The sequence below is a fragment of the Ovis aries genome, chromosome 1 (genome assembly GCF_016772045.2).
Source record: "Ovis aries strain OAR_USU_Benz2616 breed Rambouillet chromosome 1, ARS-UI_Ramb_v3.0, whole genome shotgun sequence".
Taxonomy (NCBI): Eukaryota; Metazoa; Chordata; class Mammalia; order Artiodactyla; family Bovidae; genus Ovis; species Ovis aries.
This window is the reverse complement of record NC_056054.1, coordinates 215,909,029-215,930,335: the sequence shown is the minus strand read 5'-3', so window position 1 is coordinate 215,930,335 and position 21,307 is coordinate 215,909,029. Positions and strand designations below refer to the sequence as shown.

Genomic DNA, 21,307 nt, shown 5'->3' with positions numbered 1-21,307 from the left:
CAAATGGCTACTTTTGCTCATGGGTTTTCCCCGGGCCCTGAGGAGCTCACTGTAGACCAGGAGTTACACACCTCAGCTATTGCCCAGGCGAGCATGATTTATCACCTGCAGACTTGAAAATGTGGCTGGCTGGTAAAGTGTGCCATTTATTGAGCTGGTTTGGGGTAGAAATGTAATTCTCAGACCTTTTAACTGAATATTTAAATATACATGCATTCAAAAGACATTATTAATAGACCTACAACTTTCCTGTTTTGAACAACAGGGCATCCCATTTGGACAAGACAGATGCCAACTGTATGTCTCAAGAGAGTCCTTTATTTTAGACAGGAAACTGAAAATTTTAAATTCCAAGTAATTTTCTTTTATAAAAGATTTAGAATGAGACAGCAAAATCAGTGCCATATTTGGTATAGAGTAGTTTGCCTGTAAACAACCTAAGACTTCTTTCACATTGACCTTAGATTTGTCTGCTCTGTTATATATGTTGTGAAGGGTAAAAGGAAAACCTTTAAGAATAGAGCACTTCTGGTCGTCACAATGGTTCCAATTCTGGAGAAAAATCTCTCATAGGTAGTATTCTCACTGGAGATGTTTCCTGCCTACTGGCCTAATCTAACTTTTCATTTTAGTTTATTTCTCAGTTTGATGCATTTGAAATACAGTTTGTTTCCTTTTCTGGGTTGGGGCAGATATTGCTGTCTCTTGATTATCTGTTTTTTTAAAGGAAATGTTGATTACGAAGAAAGAGAAATAAAACAGGATCAAACGAAACTGAGAGCAGAAATTATATAATCCAAGAAGACCCAAATGTATTCTATGTTTTTTCCACTCAAAATTTACCATGATTCGTGTTTAAGTTTCTGGACTTCAAGTTCACTGTATTTTAAAATGTCATTTAGGATGGTTCTGGTGTTATTGGTTTGTTTTAACTTCAATTTCTAAAAGATACAGAAACAAGAAATACCTGGATGATTTTTTTTCCCTTCCTATTCACATTTAAATAAGAAAGTTCTTGAGTAATAGTGGCTTTTGACAAATCCAGAATTTTGGGGTGAATTCTACTTCATGTTAATAAAATCTCTCACTTGCAGTCTGCGCATTTTCTCACAGTTAGCCAAGCGATCTTAATCCAGAATACTTAACAGGTATTCAAAACAGAAGTCTCAAGGAAATGAACAGAGGGTCACAGAAAACAGCTTAAAGGATCTCCTACTGGCTATATTTGAGACAGTTTTAGCATCCAAAAGAATGATGGCAAAGAGTATGACAAGTTTTCTTGGAAAAGTAATTAAAAAAAATAATAGTCCATGACTTCATAGATGCATAAAGATGTGGGAGAGGAAACTAATTAATATGAAGGAATGATAGAATTAGGAATGTCACCATCTTACAACTATCAATATAGTAATATCTTCTGACAGCAATTGTTAATATTTGCTCTAACCATCAGGTAAAAGGGGAAGAGGGTGCCTTTGACAACAGGGAAGTATGTCACATAATCCTGGAACTAAGTGACCTAAGTGCTGAATATCACCAAAAGGTTCACACTGACGTTGTGTGCTTCCTTGTGTGATGGAATAGGAAGTACATTCATATAGAGCTCTTGACAAACATTTTTAGCATGAATCTAACTATGAGGGAATAGTCACACAATCCAGATAGTTTTATATGCTAGAAGGAAACTGGTCTGAACAATTCAAAAATATTAACTTTAACAAGACAAAAATTATAGGAGACTTTTGTTCTAGATTAAAGGAGACTAATGCAGCACATGTTCCTTGATCGGATCCTCGTATGGGAAGAACGTTACAGACATATTGGAATGACTGGGGAAGTTTGCGTATGGAATATAGATTAGATTTTATTCTCTCTGTGTTAAATCTCTTGGTTGTGATGTTATTGTGGTTATATACGAAAAGGTCCTTGTTTTTAGGAAATATTTGCTTAAGTTTTGGGGGTAAAATGTCATAAAATCAATAACTTCCTTTCAAATAGTTCTGAAAAATAATTTTTAGTTTTTTAAGTGCGTGTATGTATAGAGGCAAAGCCTGAACATACAGGTATAGCAAAATGTCAGTGTAGGTGCAGGGCATGTGGTGGCTCATAGTACTGTTCCTTTACTTTTCTATAGATTGGAAATGTTTCAAAATATATATTTGTGCAGATCAGGCAATTTCACAGAAAATTTTCCATTTCCAGATTTTCTGGAAAAATGGCAGTCTGTCACCTGAGATTCCTTAGATCCTGCTTGGCGATAATTGGATACATAACAGCTGCCTCCTTTAGAAAGGGTGAAGCATTTTTCTGTTTTTCATAGTCTTTACCCTTCCCTTTTGCCTGATACATGTCCGCTAACTCCTTGACATTACCTGCCTGGTGACTATATGCATTTGTTGATTTCCTCAGTGAAGTAGGTTGTGATAAAGCTATTTCCATACGCCAGAACTCTGGTAAGTTACTTAGAGCCCTAGCACACGAGGTTACCACTGAATCTGAGTAGCGCTTGACATGGTTCTCATATCAGCTGATGAGCTTCACTGGGTCCTTTGGTTATAGACTGAGTATCTGTCATCCCCAAATGCATACAATTTTGTCACGAGAGACATCAAATTTTAAAATGTATTTGTAAAAACTGTTCAAAACTTGCTTGATAGGTAGTATAAATATTAAAATTCTCTTTCAGATTTAATGGGTCACAAAATTGGGCTCTCTGGATTCTGTCTTGCAAAATCAGTTGAACAGTCTTGCAAGATTATTGAATACACTACTTAAAAGGTTTTCAGTGTGACATGCCAAATCTTTTAACAAAAAAAACCATTTTGTGGAAACGTTTATAGATGCCAGTGCAGAAAGTAGGGTATAAGCTTCAATTACCTTTGTAAGTTGTTCTGTCCTATGTTTAAGTGATTGCTTTCCTGTTCCACAACCAGGGAGAGCACCAGGTCTTTCTGGGTAATCATGGCGCTGAGCCTTCCCCCAGAATTAAAGAGCTATATCTAGTACAGGTTGGGGCTCAGTTAGCCAGTGACATGATTCAAACACACAGAGGGAAGGAAAGAAAAGGACTAGTGCTAGAGTCAGGCTTGCAAGGCAAGCATATCTGCCTCATACTTGATCCATTTTTGTGGGTTTTTCATCCCTATGTAATTTGCTGTTCTTGAAAATGCTAGCAGCATCTCTGCAGTTCCATGCATTTATAAGAATTTTGCCTTGTGAAGTAAACAGTGAGCACTTTTCTTAGAGAATTTGACAGAAGTGAACATAGACTCTCCTGGTATTTTAGGTAGAATCCATCTAGTTTCATCCATCCATTTTAGTTGGCGTCACAGAATGTGTGTGAGAGAGAAGCTTGAGTTGACCTGGGGTTCAGCAAGAATAACGTATCTGGGGCTTTCCCCTTTCATTAAAGCCCTAGATCTCACACTTCCATGCCTGATTAACTAAATAGTAGTACAGCTTTTGCCCAAAGAGACCCATTTTGCCTACAGATAGACTGATGTGAATATTCCAAGTAGGGCTTTGCTCAAATCTTGGGCTAGGATAGAAAATCACTCTTTCTCCTGAATTCCAGAAATAGCAACAAAAGCTCAGAGGAAATTAGCCTCCCTTGCCCCATTTACCTTCTCCAGTTTTCCCTCCCGTCCAGCTGGCCACACCAGCTTTAGAAGGAATTCATCTGTCATCTTCTACTTTCTCTAAGGTTCCAGGCTCTATCTGGAACCCAAGTTGCTCTTGAAAATGTTTTCCTAGACTGAAAGGCAACTTCCCACAACATATGTTCACCTGTCTGCTGCTTTCTTGTCCACTATTGAGAGTCTGATATTCCCTTGTCTGTCTTTCAGGATTTCACATGAAATAACCACTTAACCAGCTAAATGGGTGGAAAGCTGTTTGTCTTTGCATTTGTAGCATCAGGATGATTGATAGCTGAAGATATTTCTGGCACGTTTGTCTTTGGGGATTAACTGCATTGTCTTTATGTTACATGAATTTATTCCTTGTAATTTTGCACATTTTTAATATTTGTATTTACCACCACTGTGGATCATAATTACTAAATAGAGATTCTTAGGTATTTAACCTTACTTTTGTATGCAGTTAGCTTCCCTGGTGGCTCAGGTGATAAAGGCATCTGTTTGTAATGCAGGAGACACGGGTTCGATCCCTGGGTCGGGAAGATCCCCTGGAGAAGGAAATGGCAACCCACTCCAGTTCTCTTGCCTGAAAAATTCCATGGATGGAGGAGTCTCATAGGCTACAGTCCATGAGGTCGCAAAGAGTCGGACCTGACTGAGCGATTTCACTTTCACTTGTATGCAGTCATTGATTCCTCCTTTTTCCATACAGGATAAGTAATATTTAAAAACATGAAGATGCAGATTCATTTTTCTGATTAGTAAAGCAATTCAGTAAGCATTTGTAAACTGTAAACTGTCATTTCTTCACCTTCATTTATTCTCATCAGCGTTAGTAGGCATTGACTAGATAGCCAGTGTGTCCCTGTCATTGAGTCATTTTTTTTCTCTTTTTCATCCAGAAGTACTGTTTATTTCTGTTCATTTAGTTATTATATTGAATGTTTGCTTTTGATTTTAAGCCTCTTATCCTAAAAATGGGCATGACCGAAGTTGCATATTTTCCGTGCCCTTAGTTTATTATATATAATTGTTAAAGAGAGTAGCTAAGTCAGCTCGTTGGCAAATCTGAGAGAGCATATTATGTTATGCTGGGCATATCTGTAAATGAGCCCTGTGGATGAGAACTAGACAGAAGGGTTACAGAGAAATAATGCTGATGTCATTTCTTTGGAATGAAGGGGCTGCTGTTACAACCATAAATACATTCTATAGCTAGCAGCTAAGTGTCTAGCTCTATTCCTTTTCTAAGAAGGGAAAAAAATGTGAAACAAGCCAAAGAAAAACATTGTGTTTATAAAGTGGGATATTTTAATTAATTTAGGCCTTACAGTTATACAAACAGTCTGAACTTACAGCTCTTTTTGGAACAAACATGAAAACCATTATTTGTGGAAAGTTTAAATTTCACATGACACATATTCCCTCTGTGTGTGGGGTTGTTTTTTGTTTTGTTTGTGTCCTTTTTCAGAAAAATGTATTTGCTTTGCTAGTGTATTTTTATTTTAAGCTTCCCTTTGCTAAAAATGCTTTATTTTCTTGGGTGGAGATGTGCATTTAGGAGGGAAGAAGGGTATAAGTTGCTTAGTTGAAGTTCTTCTTCCCTTTTTTTGGCCTTTCCAAATAGGGTAGTTTTCACCTCTTTGGGGCATGTTTTTTTTCATTTATCCATAATTGCTTTTTTTTTATTTTTTTAAATTTTAATATCTTTAATTCTTACATGCGTTCCCAAACATGAACCCCCTCCCACCTCCCTCCCCATAACATCTCTCTGGGTCATCCCCATGCACCAGCCCCAAGCATGCTGCATCCTGCGTCAGACATAGACAAGAGGCTTCCATCTTAATTCCTTTTAAAGAAATTACCTACCCCCAAAGTGTCCATATCTACAAAATAAAATGCTCCCCACCCTCTGTTGAGGCTTCCCTGGTGGCTCAAATGGTAAAGAATCCACCTGCAATGCAGGAGACCTGGGTTCAGTCCCTAGGTTGGGAAGATCCCCTGGAGCAGGACATGGCAACCTACTCCAGTATTCTTGCCTTGAGAATTCCATGGATAGAGGAGCCTGGCAGGCTACAGTCCATGGAGTTGCAAAGAGTCAGACTCGACTGAAGTGACTAACACACACACACTCACACCCACACCAACCACCCACCCAGAGCGGCCCCCCCCCACCCCCACCCCCCCCGCCCCGCACCTCGCCACCAACAGCCCGCTCCTTTGGCAGGCTATCTGAGAATGCCCCGTAATGTTTTACTGATCACAGCCTTTACTGCAGAGAAAAGACTTAAATATTAAGAAGGTGATGATATAAAAGGTGAGTTACCATGTCTGCCCACTTCAGCCATGGTCACAATCAGAATTGAAGCAGGTGGTTTTAATCTGTTTTCTTGCCTTATGGCAGCTTCAGTGTGGGGAGAGAGAAGCACAAAGTTGGCTTATAAGATTTGCCTCTGGATAAATTTACTTGTTACAAAACCAGAGGGCAGAAGGCAGCCCTGATAATGGAGAAAGAACCCCTTTCTTCCCAGAGCCTTACCCTTCTGCCTCTTCTGGACAATCTCGTGTTCACATTGACACACACCAAATCCTTGGGGGTCCTGGGAGGATGTAAACAAACAAGACATGGTTTCCTCTTTAAACTTGGTATGAAAGGTGTCCTAATGGCAAAATCATCAGAACCGTTCTGCCTTGTTTTGTTAATTTTTGTGAGGGGATTACTTATCTCCTTTCCCTCACACTCACTGTGTGTGTGTGAGAGAGAGTGACAGAGGTAAAGAAAAAGACATCATGTAAGCAAGCAGAAGCGAGATCCAGCTCTGAAACGGACTCTGTAGAGCTGGTCTCCTAGCTGTTCAATGGGAAGGATGGGTAATAATGCATAGACTACTCCGAGGCACTGTTAAATCTTGCTTAGGGAGAGGTCTGAGTTAATGGAGTTATTTAGGTGGTAGAATCCTGGATTTGGGGATTTTCATGCCAGAAATTTTCATGCTTTCACACTAGAGTTTAGTTTATATGTGGTAAGTAACTGTCACTTTAGCTCAGTTAAACAAATTTTATTTTCACTCTTGTTTGTGCAGATTGTGTGCCTGGCATTTACTTTTTTCTCTTAGTCTGTGGCAACACAAATGAAAAAGCATGAAATAAACGTAGCGTGAATGCATTTTCTTCTTTTTTCCTATTCGCAATTCAGAATCTTGAAAGAAAGAAGGCATCCAGTCTAGCTTTGATACCACATTTCTCCTGATATAATAGGGTAATGATCGTCCTGTCACTGCCTTTCCTCCTCACACCCTGCCCTTGGTATTTTTGATCTTTGAGAAGGCAATGGCACCCCACTCCAGTACTCTTGCCTAGAAAATCCCCTGGACAGAGGAGCCTGGTAGGCTGCAGTCCATGGGGTCGCAAAGAGTCGGACACTTAGCGACTTCCCTTTCACTTTTCACTTTCATGCATTGGAGAAGGAAATGGCAACCCACTCCAGTGTTCTTGCCTGGAGAATCCCAGGGGGAGCCTGATGGGCTGCCATCTATGGGGTCGCACAGAGTCAGACTGTGCGGCTTAAGTGACTTGGCAGCAGCAGCAGCAGAATCCTTTGTTTATTTGGCTCCATCCATGTCTACTTTTTCTTATTCTTCCTCTCCTCACATGGCTTGTCCCCTAAAGGCCTTTGCTCTAATCATTTGACAGCTTTTTCAGAGTTTAAGAAAGAAATCCCAAAACACAGACCCTTTTGTGGGACTTGTGGCGGGTGTCTCTGCTGCCAGCTCCGCTCTCCCATCCACATCAGCGCAAACACCCAGCAGTCCCAGCCCCCTCCTCTCCCCTCTCCGCACCCTCTCCCTTGGGACTCCTCATTCCTGGTGATGCAGCCAGAGGTTCCAGCTTGCTCTGGGACACATTACGTGACTTCACTTGTGCTCCTGGGGAAATGAATCCTCCTCATTTGTCCCTCAGCCTCACTTCTCAGTCGACAAAGACACGGTGCAGGTATTGTGCTCTGAACTGAAGGTGAAAACTGTGACATGCAGGAAAGACTGCAGTCCTGCCTGCTGCTGTAAAACGGAGTGGAGAAGGTCCATCTTGCCAAGGAGTTTGTAAAGATCAGCACAGCGACAGTGCCCGACCAGCACATGTCTACATGCTCAGGAAATACCAGCTTTCCTTATTATAAGGCAGACACGAGAAGTCCTGACCTCTCTCTGGAAGTTGTTTAGTTGTTTTTCTCTCAGTCAGCCTTTCATTTGTCTGTCTGGCTCTTACCTGAAACCCATTTCTTTTTTTTTTTTTTTTTTTCTTTCCAGTCTTAAACAGATCTTTCTCCCCACCCCTCACCTCCTTCTAACTCAACCTCCTTTCCCATTTTTCCTTTTTCTCTCACCTGTGTGTGTTTGAAAGCTGGCTGGGGGAAGGAGGTCTTCAATTTTTTTTTTTTTTTAAACACTCTTTCATGCCCTATGTCTAGTTACAGTCCAGAGGATTCTTCCTTTGCAGAGCTCTTCAGTCCTTTCTTTGTTGGATAGGCGATCATCTCTCTTCTCATCTAAAACTTTTATTAAGCGGTCCCCAACCTTTTTGGCACCAGGGACTGGCTTTGTGGAAGATGATTTTCCCACAGATGGGGTGTGGAGGGTGGTTCAGGCAGTAATGGGAGTGATGGGGATCTGAGATGAAGCTTCCCTGGCTCACCCGCCCACCTTCACCTCCTGCTGTGCAGCCTGGTTGCTACCAGGTCATGGGGCGGGGGAAGGTGGGTGGTGGTTGGAGACCCCTGCTTTATTACCTCAAAAATAAGGTTTGGCTTCTTGTCCTGAGACATTTTAAATGTCTGTCAGAACAGCTAGCTGTTTGAATGTATCTAGTGTTTGAATTGTATCTCTGTTGAGTGTTTGAAACCATAGGGTCCTTCAGACTCTGTAATAACCAGTGATTCACAAAGTTTTGTGTTTAACAACTGAACCAGTTCCTTTATTGCAACTGTGCTCATGTGTTTTCTACTAACAGTTAACTTCTGAGATACACAGTATTTACAATTGACTCAGTAGGAATTCCCAGAAAACGTGAGGCTATGTTTTGACTTATGGGTATAGTCCATTGTCTATATCTTAACTTGAATACAGGATTATAAATGAGCTTAGGACATTCAGTCTTTTGAAGGTGCCTTTTCTTTTAGTTGCAATTTTAAAAAATATTATATTGCCACCAACCCATTTATTTTTCTCACCAAAATAAAGGTAAACATGTTCTGCCAAGCAGAATGCAATGGGGAAAAAAAAAAAAAAAAAAGGAACTGATTCCTTTAAGGTGGAGCCAACTAGAAGTTCTTGTTATTTTTTTGTGTAGGCTTGGTTTATTTACTGAGTTGACAAGTAGGCACTGGGCTCTGAGCCTGCAGGATCTATGCGAGGCACTCTGGGCTGCATTGTGAGCGTGTCCTACAATGGGGCCAGGAGCTGAAGTATATGCTGTGGCCTCTTCTCGTGCCCCCCACATGTGAAACTAGGGGTGGCATTTTTAAGTGCTAGAAAAAAAGAATGTGTGCCAGAGGTCTTTGTGTGACCCACAAGGTTTCAAATATTTAACTCGCTGGTTATCAACAGAAATGTATGGGCTTTCCCAGGTGGCACAGTGGTAAAAACTCCACCTGCCAAAGCAGGAGACGCAAGAGAGATATGTTTGATCCTTGGGGTGGGAAAGATCCTCTGGAGAAGGGAATGGCTACCCACTCCAGTATTCTTGCTTGGAGAATTCCATGGACAGAGGAGCCTGGCAGGCTATAGTCCTTGGGGTCACAAAGAGTCGGACACGACTGAGCAACTAACACTTTGACTTTTTCAAATTATTGACAGAAAAAAATGTATCTGCTCCAGATCTATAGTTTAACTTCCTTCCTCAAGCTTTTATTTTAGCAGTAAAGAATAAATGAGGGAACAATTAAATAGGAGAATTAATGTCTGATTTTGATGACTGCTGGACAGGAGAATAGGTAGGATAGGAGAATGACTAGGGAAACCTGGGGCAGTGGATAGGGGTTGAGATGGGATTCTTTGAATTTGGACCTGAACGTTGCGAATGCACAGTCTGTGAAGAGCTGGACTTACTAACCTGTTCTCACCCCTAGTCCATTCCCCCTCCTCCTCCAAATGTCTGCTTGCCCGTCGTATTCAGCTGGATCTTGGTTTGTAGGAAACTTCTAGAAGTTCTCTCACTTGGAGAGCCTTTACCATGGCACCTGTCACTCCGTAATCACCTATTTGCTTCCATTCCTCACCCCCAGCACCACCCCTCACTAGACCTGAGATATCTTGGGGTCAAGGACATGACTTGGTAATCGTGTATCTCTAGGTATATAGCTCATAAACTAGTTGAATGGTTAAGTTAATCTGTAGATTCAAAATTAGATTCTATCAAGCAAGTTGTGAAAGTCAGATGTTTCCTTTAGCAAAACAGGTTCTTAAGTTTAAATTCTGTCCTTTATCCTGTTTATACATATTCTTCCCACCCCATCCTCTCTTCTCCAAGCAATTCTCCCCTTTCATTTCAAAAAGCTCCACCCCAAAACTTGCCCGTCTCCCCATCTTATTTAAAAATACTATCCTTTCAGTTGATCCAGCCCCAAACTAGGGATTCTCTTTGATTCTTCACATTCCCTCATCCTTGCCTATCATGCCCTGTCCTTTAGCACCTATACCTCTAGAACCATACCTGCTTTTAGCATCTTTACTACCACCTCCAGCTCGGGCCAGTTCCACCCTTCAACTGGACCAGTGCAGCAGTGTGCTGACTGGTCTTTCTGCCCCCACTCTTAGCTTCCATATATCCATTATTCATGCAGACAAGCAGATATTTTCAAACTCAAAATAATATTGTGTCAGTCCCTCTACTAAAACATGCCAGTGGTTTCTTATCAAACTTAGAATAAAAATTGAGTTAAAAAATCTGAACTCACAGTGCTACATGAACTGGCCCCTATCTTCAACCTCATCTCCTTATTGCTCTCAGCATCTAGCTGCACTGGTCTCCCGCGTCTCCTCCTTAGGGTTCTCTATTAACTGTTGCCTGTTGAATTATTAGGTGGAATTCCGTGTTAATCTAGTCAGCTCTGTGAATATGTAAACCAATAGTAGTGTCAAGTTAACACAGTCACAGTGAAATGAATCTGTACCCGCCAAGACATCCCCATTCCTGATTTTATCATTATGCTTGTGGTACCAAAAGTTCATGGTAACAGGCAACTGACTTAATGATAACCCTTGTTAAAGGCCTTGGGAAAGGAAGTTGACAGCCTTACTGATTTCTAATGGTGTTAACTGATTTCTCTTTTTCTCCCTCTTTTTGCCATGCAGAGTATGAGCTGGAAGTAAAGAGGGTGCAAGACATTCTTTCGGGAATAGAGAAGCCACAGGTATGTCTTCTGGATTTCTCGGCATAAATGGTGCTCTTTTAAGTATTTCAAACATGCTTTTCTTTTACCACACAGTAGGTAAGCAAAAGGGCCCCTTCCCATTGCAGATTATTCATAAACTATGAAATAGAGCTGTTATTAATGGAGCATGAAAATATAAAACAGCAGTCTTCTGTTTAGTCATGATCCACTAAAATGTCTTCTTTATTTAGACATTCTGAATGCAATTAGGTATTCATCCCAACATCCAAGGATACACCGCCACCACCCCCACCCCCACACATACAAGGTCTACAGAAAAGTTTTCTTTTGGTAATTACCCTTTACCTGTGTAAATGTAGTAATAGTAATTTGTTGAAAACCTCAGTAATTCAAAGTATTTTTCCAGGTAAATTTCAAAAGATACTTAAATATTAACTGAGTAAAATAAGTCCAAACTGTAATGGCAAGGAAAAAAAAAAACGTGGGAGTAGTGATATTGTGAGACTTCAGTTCGATTTTGCCAGATGCTTTGAAATTCAAGTGAAAAATTCAGAATGTTGATTCAGCCTTTCATCTGAGTTCAGAGAGCCAAAGTTCTTTGGAGGGTTTTCTAGCTGAATTGGAAAACCTTACTTCTTCATGTGTTTCAAATACTGAGACTTTTAACAGAAGGGTCCAGACATGCCTCAGGGCACATAGTTGAGTTTGACTAAACCTAAAAACATGAGGTGTGCCGGACTCTGGGCACAGTAGGGCACTTGTGGAGGAGCAGGGTATTGACGCTGGGTTGGGGAGTCTGCACTTAAACCAGTAAGGAGCAGGTTGCCTTTGAGAGTTTGCCAGCAAAGACGTTATATAATCACGACTATACTTTTAGGAGGATCAAACAGTGGGCAAGTGCAGTGCAGTGAGCAGAGAGAGGATGGACCCAGGGAGACGAGACAAGTGTTAGGAATGTGTTACTGTAGTGCTGGTAGGAGACCGTGGGAGAGACTCAGGGTGATGTATCAGGTGTGGCAAGGAGAGGATGGACACTGGAGCCATTCTAGAGAGATCCATCAGGCGTGACAACCGGTTAGGTATTAGGTGTCATGGATAGCTGGGCTTTCAGGCTTAGATGCCGCCTTTCAGGAGTTGCTTCCTCTGAGCTGGCTGCCCTGACTTTTGTCGTGTCAACTGGGATGCTCTACTCAATGTCTGGGGCCACTGGTTTTTCTTCAGCTTCATTGTGTATATGTGAAATATTGTACTCTGTCTCCTTGTTTTTGTGGCTTTCCCAGTCATCTATGAGTTCCTCTAGAAAAGTTTATGTCTGTGTCCTTTTTGTATCTTCAGTGCCATTCTTAGACATGTGGAATTTGTCTCACAAGCAGGGTATCCAGGAAGACGAGTAAGTGGGAAGTCAAAAGGATCTGGTGGATGAGTGCTGTGGAGAGAGGGCAATGAGATAGCCGTGGGAGAACCTGTGCGAGGGAGTGAGAGGAATGGATGATAGCTTTGTGGATGGGGCAGAGTGTAGGGAGAGACTAGAGAAGGCTTGAGGGCAGAGTCATAACAGGCAGCTGAAAGAACCCGTGAGGGACTCAGAAGTCATAATCAGCGTGAGAAGGCAGTGACAGTTTAGCTGATGTCCCAGTTGTACTCAGACAGCTTCATCTGGTCTGTCACGTGCACACACACACCGTGTTTTTCTTGAGTTATACTTGGTCATTTCTTTACTGCAGATGATGCAGTCTATTTCTGAGGCTCATGTGGCTCCAGCAAGATAAAAACAGTATTTATATGCATTGGTCCTTACCCTGATTCAGTGTTTATTAAGTGCTAAAATCTTTCCAGGTTTTACAACAAGGTAGATGGGTTTTTGTGTAAATAGTCATGATGTTCAGTGTACTTATAATCAGATTGTTGTCTGAGAGGTCAAAAAGTCCCAAGTGGGTCTCATTTGGCTAAAATCAAGGTGTCAGCTTGGGCTACACTCCTCTCCGGGGCAAATCTGTTTCCTTGCCCCTTCCAGTATCTAGAGGCTACCTGCATTGCTTGCTCACACCCGTTCCATTCTCATACCTCCTTCTCCTGACTCTGACTTTCCTGCCTCCCTCTTTTACCTGCAAAGATACTTGTTACTACCTCAGGCCCACTCAGATAAGCCAGGGTAGTCCCTTCCTCTCACGGTCCTTCACTTAATCACCTCTGCAGTCTCTTTTTACCTTTTAGGTTCTTGGGATTAGAATTCAGACATCTTGAGGGAGGCATGTTCTTCTGTCCACTACACCCAACATTGGTCCCCAGATAAACCTCTGCTGGGTGACAGTCCACCCATCCTTCTGATCCCCATTAATTGTTTATACCATTATTCTCCCTTCCTTCCTCTCCTCTCCCCTCTGTCTGAAGTTCATGTCCATGGTTGTGTCTTATTCATCTTTGTGCCCCTGGTACCTCGCACTGTCCTTGGCACAGTGTGAGCCCTTAACAAGTATTTGGTAAATAAATGTGTGGCAGACTGCAGTGACTGTAGTGAGGCTCTGCCAGGTAAGACAGATGCTGGTAGCCTGGCCAGCTCAGATGAGGCTCAGCCAGCCTGGTGGCATGTGGGGACGGCTGGGAGCCAGGGTGGGAGGCAGCAGCGTGGAGGGGCGGTGGGGGGTCCTGTGAGTTGGGGCCCAACATGGCCATTAGCTGTCTTTGTGACCCTGAGCCGAGGTTTCCTTATCTTTGGAAGGTTGAATAATAAATACCACATTGGATTATCTGAGAAGTAAATTATATGCTATTTATAGAGTCCTTGGAATGGAGTATTTTCCTATAGTTTATAGCATATCATTAGGCAAAGGCGAGACTCCCTGCAACATGCTGAAGTGGGAAGGAGGGCTGTTCACCTTCTAGGAAAAGAAACAGCTGCAGAAAGTTCGGCACACAGTTGTCTAAAGGATTGTTGTTCTTGTTTTTTTCTTGCAGCCGCGTCTGGTAACACTTCCAAATAATACTCATATATTTTTCTTCAAAGTTTTGCAGATGATTTGTTTTAGGTATAGGAGCATTATCGAGGACCTGTAGATTCTAGTCATCTTTCTAGAACTTTGGGCACCCTGAATTAAGCAAGTCATTTATGCTTCAGAAACCCAGATACTATAAAAATCCAAGTACTTATTCATTAAATAAAAGAGGGTACAAATATACTACGTTTTTGTCCCAAGACTGTAACAATTAGGTGTCTTGGGGACTCTACTCATATACCACTGCTATACCAGAGAGATAAGCTAGATACTATTCTAAGTGGTTTAGGAATTAACCTCTGCAGTCCCAGCCAGCTCCAACCTGACATGGTTTAATCTGCTCTGATGTTGATGCTTGATGAATTCTCCCCCGAACTCCTGGACAGTTTGTTTTCAGTATGTAAATAAATGTAACCAGGAATTGAGGTTCTGCATCGTTTCCATCCTCTAATGTTTAGCTTGTAGAAACAATGGATTTGTTGGCTCCAGACATGAGTAAACGGCCTAAGGAGAACAACAGTCCCTACAAGAAACAATCCGCTGGAAGATAAACAGCCATAGATCTGGAGACAGATTCAAGGGTCTTCGCACTTAAGGAATTATAGTAACAGATGATTCTGAAATCCCTAAATTTGAATATCCTTTTTCTTTGAATAATGATCTCTTTGACCTTTTCGTTTTAAATTTTCCTTTATGTTTGTATTTTTTGTGATGGTACTTTAGAAGTGAAGCCAGTATTGCTATGGAAATATTTTCTTAACATACTCCCTAAATTGGATCAGCAGGCCTCCCACATAGTTAAATCGAAAGACCAGACCAAATTTAGAAGCTATTAACTTACACAGAAATATCTTTGAACATGGAGTAACAGTGTAGTAACTTTATGAGGGTGAGTGGTGCTTTGGATCCAAATAATGAATATCATTTGCATAAAAGATAGTCTGAAAATTAAGACAGTAAAATTTCACAGAATAAAAATACTAGGATGAACAGGAGATAAAGGGAAAAAGAGAAAGAACACTGAGGATTCCATATGAAATAGCTGCAAGATAATGCAATCTTATCATTTGTGAACATGAGTATAAATATATATGCCTTTAACTAGCAGCTGTTCTCAAGTTGACATCTATGTTTAATAAATACACAACAGAAACGATCTCTAATCAGTGTGTAATCATTGAGAAGTAGATAGTGGTTTTTATGAGTCCTTCAGAGATACTTCAAAGTGGTTTAAGTAATTTCTATACAGACTTACAATAGTAACCTTCACAGTAGACTCTTTTATATCTCTAGCGCTGAAACAAATGTCACATTGGGCCTTGTCCAATAATTTTGTAACTGGCAATCACTACTTTTATCATCATTCAAAGGAGATTGACTTCTGTTTATGGTAGAATAGTTAAACATCAGAAAGTCAGTTAGTTTTATGGCTTCTAAACTTTTTTGGATCACTGCCATGACAGTCATTGTGATGATCAGATTAGCCGTGCCCTAGTTCAGTTCAGTGGTCACTGCAGGTGAGGAAGTTTCACCAGAAAGAGAGAGACCCTGAATGAATGAAGGGGAAGAGTCTAAGAATGCTGTCACTCCAAAGTAGGGTTGAACCCAGCCTAATTCTTAGAGTGCTGAATCTCGCATTAAGGTTATCAGCTCCCTGGATGCTTGGAGTAAAGGCCTCTACTGCTGATGATCCCCTTTACATGACATTCTCCTGAAAGGCACTGTGTAATTCGCTGGCATCAAACCTGGGATGGAAGTGAGTTCCAAGTTCTAACAGAGACAAAGCACTCTTTCTCTCAGGATTCTAATGCCTGAAGAAAGGAAACCTGAGACCCAGAAAGGCCCAGTGAAAGGCAGGCCAGGGGGAGCACAGGAGGGACTAGGCCTCACAAGTCTGGTAGTAATCTAGGTGGCAGGCTGCTCAGATCCAGGGAAGAATTCCCAGAAGCTGCCAACCTTTGAAAATGATGCTGAGTTCTCCAAGTGCACTTTCGTTAGGCTGGCCAGTGGGAAGCATGCAGAGGTCTGTGTGCAGATGACAGTTGGCCTTGCTAAGGGAGCCTCGGGAAAAGCTGTGTTATTTTAGTTGATACATCACTGTTCAGTTAAGTAAGCTTAACCAAATCCTAAGGGCTTCCCCTCGCGGCTCAGCAGTGAAGAATCTGCCGGCAATGCAGGAGATATGGGTTCGATCTTTGGATGGAGAAGATCCCCTGGAGTAGGACTCACCCCAGTAGTCTTACTGGGAAAACTCCACAGACAGAGGAGCCTGATGGGCTTCAGTCCATGGGGTTGCAGAGTTGGACACAACTGAGTGACAAAAGGGAAGAAAGTAATTTTTTGTGTTTGATTTACATATATTGTTAAATGATTATCACAGTAAGTTCAGCTAATATCCATCATCTCATATACATACAATCTAAAGAAAGAAAAATTTTTTCTTCTTGTGGTAAAAGCTCTTAGGCTTACATTCTTAATAGCTGATGAAAACGGTAGAGTTTAAAGGGATGTGAATTTATGGGTACCTGTTCAGTATCTAAAGTGGTATCATTTGACTGAGCTATTTTAAGATGTAATGTTATTTCACACCACCATTCATAGAGTCAGTATTACTATACTCTGTGCTCTTGGAATTGGGCCATTTATCATCTTAGCTGAATGTTTCTCAGTACCTCATCAGCATCCTTTAAGTTATAGCTGAACTCCTCATAGCAAAAATATCTCTTTGTAAGTTAAGAATCAAATATAGTATCCAGTATCTCTAGGTTAGTCATTAATGGTGTGTGAGTAATTCAGCAAATATAGTGGTGTATATGGTAGAAATACTGCCTTAAAATTCAGTCAGGGGAGCAACACACAGAGCAGAGTGTCGTGAAATGAGTGTTACATGTCAGTGCCCGCACGTGTGGTTGGAGCACAGAGGAAACAGCGACAGATCCTGAGCAGAGGGTCAGCCAGCACTGTATAGAAACTTCTCGTGAATTGGCCTCAAGCTGCTGTGGGGCCCTGTGTGCCCGGGGTCTGCCATGAGGCCCCTCATGCATCTCTCTGTCTTCATCAGGCAGAGGTCACATCTTAATCATCTCTGTGTCCATAGCCCCTCACCAAGTAAGGTATGTTAAAGGCAGGAAAACGGGAAAGTCCAGAGCTAAGTCTCAGGGTGTGAGAGGAGATGGCGTGCCGAAGGGGCAGCGGTAGGCAGAGGAGGAGCTCTTAGTCTGGAGTCGAAGCAAGAAGGGTAGAGTTCAGTTCTGTAATAGTCTTTTTGGGATTTTTTAAAAGATGTGTATAATGCTAGCCTGCCATCCACCTTGTTACCTGTATCAGAAACTCAGGCTGTCTTACTCTTATTTTTCATTCAATGTTTACCAAACAACCACTACTCACGGTTGAATATGACTTGGGCCTTCTGCTTAGGGAGTCCCACAGTCCAGTGAGAAAGGTAGGCAAATGCTATAAACATGATTAGCAATGGGTAGAGGTAGCAACAAGGCGCTGTGGAACAGAGATGCGATAGGGTGCTTCAGGGAACTCTACTTGGGGGTAGTGAGCCCTAGGCTTAGGGTCTTGAAGGATGACTAGGAGTTTGACTAAATCATTGGTTAAATATATGATGCTATGTCTATTTGGAATAGAAATGATGTGGAGGGCTCTGCTCAAAATGGAATGAATGATAGACTGTAAAAGGAAATTAGGTATTCATTTCCATATTTATTATTCTTGCTTTTATATTATTTTATATTTTAATACTCTTTATTTAGGTCAGATAGTGACAAAATTAGAAGAAAAGAACGTAGTTTAGACATCTCCATCCATAGCCTACTAATCTATGGCTATAAAGTCTTGTATAGACATTAAACTTTAGTATATGTTTTAACTCTTATATTTTTAATATGTTATTTGGAGAGCAACAAAATGAACTTTAGAAGATCAGAACCTTAAAATGCACTGATAGATTTATTTTAAAGAATTAGATTGTGCACTAGATTTTTGGTTTATCCAGAAGCAGACACTGAAACAAAGATTGGAAGGCAAATAGTGTGTATGGGGAGGTGCCCCAGGAAGCACAGTTAAAGATGAGACTTGAAATTTCAGAGGAGAAGCCAGTTAACTGTTAAGGTAACAGGTTAACTTGTTAAGGAGCATGTTACGGCTGCAGGCAGCTGGGTCTCAATCCTGCTGAAGATGCCCAGGAGACGGTGTAAGTGCTAGCTCAAGGGAAAAAGTTGGGGCGTTTAAAGTCCCAGACTCCTTTTTTCAAGTGAAGTCTTAAGTGGAGGCCAAAGCAAAAGATACAAGCAGAGCCTAGAGAGGCGGAACATTTCTGCACTTATCTCTGCCAGCTGTCAGCTTGGGCCATGGCTCCATTTCTGCCAACACTCCCAGCCCTACCTGCCCCATGCTCCCGCACCCTGAGGGTTTTCCCAGGAACCTGCAGGACTTTGAGGAGCATGGTTTGGAAGATCTTGGCTTTGCAGGATGATTCGACATCAAGCAAGACTTGGAGTCTGCCAGAAAGTACTATCATGGAGATTTATCTCGTTCAACTTTTTACCTTTAGAAAAATTCTCAGACAAGACATTATTTTTACTTTATGGAGGACCTAGTGTGAATTACACCAGACTTGGACATAAGTTTGCGTAATAAGGACAGACATTTCAGGAGTCTGGACATCAGAACCTTGACAAGAGAAAACAATGTAGGATGGGTTTATAAATTAAAATCGTATTTTCTTGAGTTAAATCTGAGCCGTTTTTATGTTACTGCTGATAATCACAAAATGTTCTGAGGAGAAGTGTGGTGTGTGATTCTTGTTTTTCTTCCTCAGGTCTCTAATATTCAGGCAAGGACAGTTGTGTTGTCCTGGACGCCCCCTGTTGGACTTTCGTGTGGACCCCACAGTGGTCTTTCCTTTCCCTACAGTTATGAGGTGGCTTTGTCAGACAAAGGACGAGATGGAAAATACAAGATAATTTACAGGTAATGTATATTTCCATGTATTTTTTTCCCAGCTGCTAAACTGTGAAATTGGCATTATTAAGGAGAATTAAAAAAACAAAGAAAAATTTAATGCCTTTGTAAATTTTCCCTTAAATAGTTCTTTTTAAGAATTAGTGATAATTACAATGTCAAGAGTTAATTTTGTTCAAGTAATTACTAATCAGAAATGGCTTTTATAGAGCCATTTGGTGTTGGTCAGATGGGTCGCTTGGTTATGTTAGTTTGCCAGCATAGGACTAAAGAAGATTTTCCATTAATGCTGGCCGGGCAAAGAGTGAGGATGCCGTTTATCATGCCCTCCTGTGGTCACCTTTCAGGCCCAGACCTTTTGCTAGTCTACAATGTGGTTTTTTCCAAAATTCTACAATGTGGTTTTGTATTCACCCTATTTCTTATCCTCTATGATAGTTTTCCAGTGTGTAGTGAAGCATTTTATTTGGAGGCTATCTTAAATGGAAGTTTATTAGCACACAGAATAAGAGATTATCCTCTTCCACTTTATGAACTCCCAGATATTAACCATTCACATGATTTATAGCTGTGTTCTAAATGAGATAAAATATTTTTTAGGGTCAAGTGTTTTCTCTTTTGTGATTGCTGGGTCCTGCTCAGATTTGCAGAGCAGGAAATGGAGACATTCTGTTTGACCTCTCTAAGACTGGCCCCAGGAAGTACTGCGCGGGCCCAGGGTCGTGAGGTCACAAAAGTCCACTTCTTCCACTACCAGACAGACTGCTTTTCTCTCCTGTTTCCCTTCTACAGACCTTGCATCCCCACCTCCCCCTGCGCCACCCCCCACCCCAGCCCCGTTCCTTATTATTAAGTTGCTCTGGGGATTTGTCTCCTTCTAGAGGAAGAAAAGGGGGCAAGAGAGAGGGAAGGCAGCCCTTCAGTCACTCTCTTCTCTGACTGCCCATAGAGCTCTGTCATCTCTCCCTGGACTCCTGCAAGAGTCTCCTCAGGCCCCTCCAGCATCCACTCTGGCAAGCTGTCCTCCCATCCAGCCTCCACCCTGCAGAAACAGAAATCAGCCCGAGTCACTGCCCTGTGGAAGAACTCTGTAGTGCTTTTTCAGTGTCCTCAGAATGTAGTCCTAACCCCTTAACTCTATTGGGTACTGTTTTGAAAAGTCGGAATTGGTAGCGACCTTCACAAAATAAAGAGCGCCATTTGCCCCAGCCTGCCAGGAAACAGATTCTATCAACGCATGATGGTCGTTGGTGGCAGGACCTAGAGTCCCAGGTGCCCATAAGTGAGAAATTAGGAAGCTTGGGAATGAAGTGAATGGAAACATTCCTGTCTTCCTTGAGAAACCAGCAGCTGCAACTCACCTGAAATAGGTTGTTGCATAAGGGTTTGTAGGTCTGGATTTGTGAACTCCTTGTTTTTTGTTTTTTTTTTAAAGGAAATGCTGAAAATCTTAGTTGATTTGTAAACGTTCCTAATTTTACACTATTAATTATTGAGCAAATTTGAAAAACTTTAAAGATAAAAGTCAAGCAAACAACAGAGCTGTAGGCAAGGTGTAGACATTGGCCTTCAGTTTGCAACTTTTAAAAAGCATTTTATTTGAATAATTTTCAAATTTACAAAATAAAAGAATAAAGAGATCAAGGAATATGTGCATATCCTTTACCCAGATTCACCTGTTATTAGCTTTTTACTCTATTTGCTTTACTATTTGATTTTCTCTCCTGCCTTTTCTCTCTAAATCTGTTTTTTCCTATTAGTTTTAAATATCATGGTCCTTTATTGCTAAATACTGCAGTGTGTTTCCTAAAATATTTTCTTAAATAGCTATAATGCAGTTACCAACTTCATGACTTTACATCAATACCATATTTTTATCCAATCCATCATCTACATTCCCATTTTGTCGGTTGGTTAAATAATGTCTGGTAGCATTTTTCTTCCCCTCTAAGACAAGATCCATTCTAGGGTCAAATATAGTGGTTAGTTGTCATGTCTCAGTAACCTTCTTTAATTTGGAACACTTCTACCATATTTCATTGTCTTTTATTACCCTTTTAAAAAAAAATCATCTGTTTTAATAAAATTGACACATATACATGCTTTTTCAAAAACAAAAATGTTAAACCTAGCCGAGCAAGAGGTTTGAAATATTTTTAAAATTATGGTTAAATTTTGAACATACAGAAAAGCAGAAAAAGTAATACAGTGAACTCCAGGTAATCATCACTCAGATTTAACAAATTTTTAAGACTTTGCCACATTTGACTCATGTCCCCTTTATCTTTATTATTGTTATTATGATTGAAGAATTT

The 21,307-nt window shown here is 41.1% G+C and overlaps 1 protein-coding gene across 6 annotated transcripts in view; it reads left to right on the top strand.

Annotated features, from left to right (window-relative positions):
• FNDC3B (fibronectin type III domain containing 3B) overlaps positions 1-21,307 on the top strand; it is a 355,159-nt gene that overhangs the window by 239,757 nt on the left and 94,095 nt on the right. For all 6 annotated transcript variants that reach the window (XM_015092550.4, XM_015092551.4, XM_042234418.2 and 3 more), the window contains 2 exons: positions 10,988-11,046; positions 18,850-19,001. In XM_015092550.4, coding sequence (XP_014948036.3) covers positions 10,988-11,046; positions 18,850-19,001 — 211 coding nt within the window. The remainder of the gene's footprint in view (positions 1-10,987; positions 11,047-18,849; positions 19,002-21,307) is intronic.